This window comes from Tigriopus californicus, chromosome 4 (genome assembly GCF_007210705.1).
Source record: "Tigriopus californicus strain San Diego chromosome 4, Tcal_SD_v2.1, whole genome shotgun sequence".
Taxonomy (NCBI): Eukaryota; Metazoa; Arthropoda; class Copepoda; order Harpacticoida; family Harpacticidae; genus Tigriopus; species Tigriopus californicus.
The window spans coordinates 4,227,654-4,234,194 of record NC_081443.1 but is presented as its reverse complement, the minus strand read 5'-3'; the positions used below and the strand labels follow the sequence as shown (position 1 = coordinate 4,234,194).

At 44.5% G+C, this 6,541-nt stretch overlaps 1 protein-coding gene across 1 annotated transcript; it reads left to right on the top strand.

The window, feature by feature from the left end:
* Nucleotides 1–264: 264 nt before the first annotated feature.
* On the top strand, nucleotides 265–6,022 carry LOC131879099 (beta-arrestin-1-like). The gene is made up of 10 exons (XM_059225307.1): nucleotides 265–1,457; nucleotides 1,543–1,634; nucleotides 1,744–1,934; nucleotides 2,034–2,212; nucleotides 2,288–2,423; nucleotides 2,584–2,741; nucleotides 2,845–2,988; nucleotides 3,135–3,221; nucleotides 4,637–4,801; nucleotides 4,876–6,022. Exons 1-10 carry the CDS (start codon nucleotides 1,429–1,431, stop codon nucleotides 4,964–4,966), a joined length of 1,272 nt encoding a protein of 423 aa, XP_059081290.1. The 5' UTR covers nucleotides 265–1,428; the 3' UTR covers nucleotides 4,967–6,022.
* Nucleotides 6,023–6,541: the final 519 nt, after the last annotated feature.

Below are 6,541 nucleotides of genomic sequence, written 5' to 3'. Positions count from 1 at the left end.
ATGAATCTGGTGACGGGTGGTCAATGTCAGTCCGATGACCGACTGTTGGTTGGTGTCCGTCCCAATCTGATAAGGGCAGCCAATCCGGAGCTTTGCCATTATGCATTCAAACGGCTTGCATTTTTTCTCTTGGCATTTGTGCTATGAATGACGTAGGATGGGCCGTTGCGCAACTTAATTACAAAAATCACGCAACCTTAGTTTGTTGTTCATTTTGGGTTAACACAACGACCTGATTACCGAAAATTTCCCCGTCAAACATAGTTCATGGTTCAAAAACGCCAAAAAAAAGAAAAATCTCCTCGCCAGACCGAACTTGAAAACGCCACAAGTGGCAAAATCTGGCGGAACCAACAGCCATCTGGCAGCACTGACTGACTGACTGACTGACTGACTGACAAACAGACAGACTTACGGTCTTGGAGAGGAACCGAGCGAACCGAGGACGAGAGAACGACGGCTAGGAGGAGAAGGAAAAGAAGAAGTCCAGCGGAGACCAGAACGAGAAGACGAAGGAACCGCCAGATCCCGAGGAGGAACGAGAGGAACGAGACGACGAACTGTGCCAGCCGGCCAGCCAGCCAGCCAGCCAGCCAGCCAGCGAGCGAGCGAGCCACCCCACTCAGCCAGGCAGCCAGTCAAGGATGGCAAGGGCGATCCAACGAACGAGCGAGCGCAGACAATCTCATCCCGAGAACCCCCTCCCAATTACGATTCGTCTCAGCGGGTGACCAAGGAGGATCAGCATTTGGGTGGTGTCGCCTTTTTCCCGCCCCTTGGCCCGCCTTCTCGCATCGCCAGTCTGTCAGTGACCCCTGAGTCAAGGAGTGAGTGAGTGAATGAGTGAGGACCTGTCGTGGCCCAAGCCTAGTCCTTGTTCCTAAGTGCGTACCGGTGCTAAGTGGGCGGTGCTTGAGGGATCTAGGGCCGGAGTGACAAGCCTCTGTTTTTGGCCTCTCCCTACCAGCCAGCCAAGCATCCATACCCTGTGACTGTTGACTTGAGGCCTGGTTTACTGACCTCTTAGAGGAGTGGCTCCTACGTCCTCCGTCCCACGTCCTACTCCTTGATCATTGATTGGGGGCCTCTCTCTCTCTCTCTCTCTCTGACTGGGCTGAACCATTGAACCGCGGTGGTTCAGTCCGAGACAGACTGTCCGGCTCAATCCGGTGGGCGGGCGGGTGGGCCAGTGAACGCACTTGAGAGACCCGATCATTGCTGATAAGTGGGCCTGGCCCAGGTGATCCCTGTTTCGTGATCGTGCGATCCATGTGGTGGAAGACGAAAGGCAGGTTGAGGGCCGGATAGCCATTAACTTCGGCCGTGGCCCTGTCCAGCCTGTCCAGGCTCGATTGCTGAGCCAGTTACACTCACCAAGGGTGTGGGTTGGATTGACTTATCAGTCAGATACGCCCATTGTTTTGCACCATGTCAAGCGGCAAGAAACAAGGCACGAGGTGAGTCCTGCCCCCATAGATTAGATTCCGACCCCCACTCCCTACTTTTGAGGGTAGACACTCGCCAATATCTGGTTCTTTACAGAGTCTTCAAAAAGGGCTCGCCCAATGGAAAAATCACGGTCTACTTGGGCCGCCGAGACTTCGTGGACCATATCAGTCATGTGGATCCCATAGGTGAGCCCGTTGGGATCACTCGTACTTGCCCTCACTTATCCTGCTCATTGACTCATGCTTCTTCAGCCATATTGGCTCACCTTTTAACTTTGTCTCTGTCATTGTGTAGATGGTGTGGTCTTGGTGGATCCCGAATACTTGAAGGACCGCAAAGTGTATGGCCATGTGTTGGCTGCCTTCCGTTATGGTCGAGAAGACCTGGATGTATTAGGACTGACCTTTCGTAAAGACCTCTACTTAGCTTCGGCCCAAATCTACCCGCTAGAAGAAAAACAAAAGCGGCCTTTAACGCGGTTACAGGTAATGGAAATAGGATGGGTGTAGGAATACCGTCCTTGCATTCGTTAACCAGTTTGGTGACTTGGCTGGTCATGAACTCATAATAAATGCATGTTTCAGGAACGACTGATCAAAAAACTAGGCGATCATGCCTATCCGTTCTTTTTTGAACTTCCCCCTCATTGTCCGGCTAGTGTCACGCTTCAGCCTGCCCCCGGTGATACGGGCAAACCCTGCGGCATAGATTATGAACTCAAGGCATTTGTGGGTGAGACGGCGGAGGACAAGCCTCACAAGAGGTAAGCTAACCTGTATTTATCGCGTTAGTGCGGATGACTTGAGTGCCTAACCTCTCGTTTTGTGTTAATTTCAAGGAACTCAGTGCGTTTGGCCATCCGGAAAGTGATGTATGCGCCTAGTAAACCCGGAGAACAGCCATCCGTAGAAGTCAGCAAGGAATTTATGATGTCTCCGAGTAAATTGCATTTGGAAGTTTCTCTAGACAAAGAAGTGAGTTTTTGAAAGAAATACTATGTTGCATTACTAGTAGCCTATCTGTATCTTCTAACGGGAAGCGAGCTAGAAGGTGCAACCTTATCTTTGGCTTGAGCTTACATCCTGTTTGAAGTGAAAGCTCCTGTCTTAACGCTTGGCCTTCGCCTTTTTTCAGTTGTACTACCACGGTGAGACGATTTCCGTCAACGTTCATATTCAAAACAATTCGAACAAGGCCGTCAAGAAGATCAAGGTGTCGGTGAGACAGTTTGCCGACATATGTCTCTTTTCAACAGCACAATACAAATGCACCGTGTCCGAAATTGAAAGCGAGTGAGTTGAAATAGAGCGGTTTTTTTTTAGCTATATCGATGGGGAACATCCAGTTCTCATCGAGATAAGATTGTTCCACTCTCACATATTCATTTCTCTGCAGAGATGGCTTTCCGCTTGGCTCGGGATCCACGTTGAACAAGGTGTACACAATGGTACCACTCTTGGCCAACAACAAAGACAAGTGGGGCCTGGCCCTTGATGGACAACTTAAGCACGAAGATACCAACTTGGCTTCTTCGACTCTGTGAGTTTTAACCTCGATTTGTTGCTTTCCTATAATGTTTCTATGTTGGCCATTGGTCAATTGACGACGAGCCCAAGTCCTCAAAGTGCAGACCTGCATCTGCTCATCTAAAGCCGTGTTTTTATCAGCTTCTGATTTTCTTTCAGAGTCACGGATATGGCCCAAAAAGAAAACTTGGGCATATTAGTCCAATACAAGGTGAAGGTGAAGCTCTTCTTGGGGTCCTTGAGTGGGTAAGCACGAATGACAGTTTCTAGTGAGATGGACTTTAAATAAATGATAGGCAATCTGTAAGAGCCATTAGCATACACTTACTTCAAGCAAGAATTCCCGGAACTTAACATTCATCTCATGGCTCAGAGGATCTGATTTCAATTCGTTTAATCGTTCTAGTGAATTTTTGATAGCGTGAATTCAGGATATTGACGTGGAAAGAGTTCCTATATCAAAGTTAACTCAGTTTGAGAATTTGTTTTTACTTAGGATTAGACCTAGGGTTGAATCTATGAAGCCGAGAGTGGTTGGTTCAGGATAGCTTGGAAGTCAATTGCTCCATTGCATTTCCCTTACAGATCTTTCTTAAAGACTTGGAATTTGAAGCTTTTGCTCTACTGTTGAAATAGTTCTGAATAATCACACAATGTATAACTTCAAATCAAAATTCTCCAAACCTGCTCAAAAAGTATATAAAACTCTAAAATCTCATAGCCCACAAAGTAAGCCGGCCGCCCGGGGATGAATGCCATGGCGATCCTTACATAAGACACAACAACGTAGATCACTGAATGGGACGAAGAAAAAATTAAGAATGTTTGTAGGAAAATGGAAAATTCTGATCTGCATCGACTGAAGGTGGTATTTAATAATTAATTTAGTGGGTGTGAGATATTACTCGAATTTTGACCCCCCCCACTACATTTTGCGTGATTTCAAACAACTTGCCGCACAAGCTGAAATTGTAACAATTTGATTAGCATTACTCAGAAAGCAAATGATCGTGAAGTTAGGAAGTTTCGTGACGAGGTAGTGAAGGAGAAACAAGAATAATTAGTAGAGCCTATAGAACAACGGTTGCCTGGTCATTCAGAGAAACTTATTAAGGCTGGGAAGAAAGGCCAAATTATTAAAAAATTGCCCGTCAGTCTGATCAAGAAGGGTTGCACAATTCCTCAAGACCCTGATAAAGGTAACTGACAGTGTGATGATCGGATCGGGAGATCTTGGTTCACTTACAAACAGGATTTTGTTAAAGACACTTCAGTTGTGATTTTTATACCAAGCCCTACTCCCTCTTAGGGTATGCTAGGGTAGGCTGATGTGAGCCAAGTTTAAGGTTATGGAACTCCTTACAACCACATGTTTAGCTCAAAAGCATACCAAGACGGAGTTCAATAATTAAGACCCTGATCTGTTAGACAAGTAATGCGTATGCCTCAAGTAATACGTAATCCATTTTTTTAATTTGAAGAGTGAATTTATCAAAAATTTGATACTTATGGTTTATAGGGGCTCTTGTTCTTGCTTTACATACTGAGATTGAAGGGGTCATGACTTTGATGTCATTCTTTATGTCACGTTGACTTTGTGAAGGGGCACACAATCTTGTGGTATTTAAAACTTGGCCAACCCCACACGTTCTTGGTTGCAGCGAATTGGTGGCTGAACTTCCGTTTACGCTCATGCATCCTAAACCGGACGATACAGACCGTCCTTCATCTTCCTCCGGATCCCACAAATCCACAGACCTAAGCGCTAAGGAAAATGGCGAGAACAATGACCCGGCCATTGACACCAATCTAATACAGCTTGATACGTAAGTCACTTATCCATGTAATTTCGGACGAGCGTTTCGATAGTCTTCACATACAACAACCTTGACAATTGCAGTGATGTTACGGCGTGTTACGCAGACCAAGATGATGACATCATCTTTGAGGATTTTGCCCGTCTAAGACTAAAAGGAGAAACCGAGGCATGATAAAAAGCAAGTTGGGAACTAGCCAGATCTTCAAATGCTTCAGTACAAGGCAAAGATTCATATGTTACATAATAGCCAATCGTGTTGTTAAAAATGATGATCCAGGCGACGATGGAACGTCATCCGCATCAATCATCATAACAAGAGATAATCAGACCTAAGAAACCAAGAAAGCGTGCTACCTAGCATTTTTCCTTCTCCCTTTCTTCCCTTTCTCTGTTCAGCCACTTATCATTTGGAAACTTTGTCCCATTACAATTTAGCAACATCAAAACGGGTGTTTTATAGTGCGTGGAATCGTGCTAGCAAAATAGGAAATGGAGACTCCGACTATTGAGGAAGAATTTTCCCGCCAGAAAATCGCGTTGCATTTAGGCATCTTCTGGGCGTCTTCACGGACCCAAATATCCCAATTGGACGTTTCAGAGACTTTCTGGTTTTTCTATTCCTCGGTTTCCCGTTCTCCCTGTCTCTCCTGCACTCTTTTCTCCGTCTCTTTCTATATATAGATCAAAACTATATATTTCCATGCAGTTTGTTATACTACGCAAAATCAGGAGAATTCGGCCTGACCATAAAACAATCATAATATCCTATAATACCGCCAAACCCCTATTGTCATTGTTGTTAACAGCAACATTTACAAATGCCAATCAAACCACCAATATTTATCCATGTTTTGTACATGAAACCAACACAACTTACCGCAGCATCTGATCCTCCCTCCTCAACTACCACTAGTCCGATCATAGCCCATCTGGATGTACTTTATTGTCGGAATACATGTCTAATTGAACACCAAATGAAAAAGCCATCCTCCCCTCTACGAAAATTAAATTTATACCCCACCCCCCTCATATTTGTCGGGCCAACAATTTACAATGTAACATTTCTGATTCAGTCTTTGCCATATTTATCAAGATCATTATTGTTTCTATGATATACTACCTACAAGCGTCATCATTTGATTGTATTTTTGCTCGAATTGCTTCGGTTTCCAATCTGATTAGGCCTGGTCCTTTCACTGATTTGCCAATAAAGTTCTACCTTACTGTCGGTCGTCGACTTATGGTGTCATTTGTAGTGTGAACACTAAAAGGTGGATTTTTTAATTCATTTTTCGAGAGCCAACAATTGAAAGTAAACACTGGAAAATACAAGGTGGATAAATGACTCCTTTTCGTTTTTGAAAAATGGTTTTAATTGGTATAATCTTGACTTTCGTCAACGCTAAGGAAACCCAAAGCCAATGTTGAAAATCTGGGGTTACCAATGCACATTCTCAATTGTATTTTGCCCAATGCCAATCGTTTTTCTCTTCAAAGCAAGAAAATTCTGCTAAACATATACAGTTTACGATCAATGGCCTGTGAGACAAAAACGAAAAGGCTCAGGCGCCGTCAAGGACAAAGTGAAAATTGATAAATCCTTTCAAGACCATTGTCTGCACCGTCTAGAAAAGACCTGTGTATCGGATTCGACAGGGTCTTCAAATCTGATCCGAAGTGATTTTTCAATGCGATTCAGAGTCATTTTTTTTCTAATGCGACAGAATCCGAATTCGAAATTTTCCTC

Bases quoted from the DNA above. Each gene is read 5' to 3' on its own strand.
- LOC131879099 (XM_059225307.1), top strand. From the start codon at position 1,429: ATGTCAAGCGGCAAGAAACAAGGCACGAG. The intron at 2,213-2,287 runs GTAAGCTAACCT...GTTAATTTCAAG, and splicing joins GAGGACAAGCCTCACAAGAG to GAACTCAGTGCGTTTGGCCA. The intron at 2,424-2,583 runs GTGAGTTTTTGA...GCCTTTTTTCAG, and splicing joins AAGTTTCTCTAGACAAAGAA to TTGTACTACCACGGTGAGAC.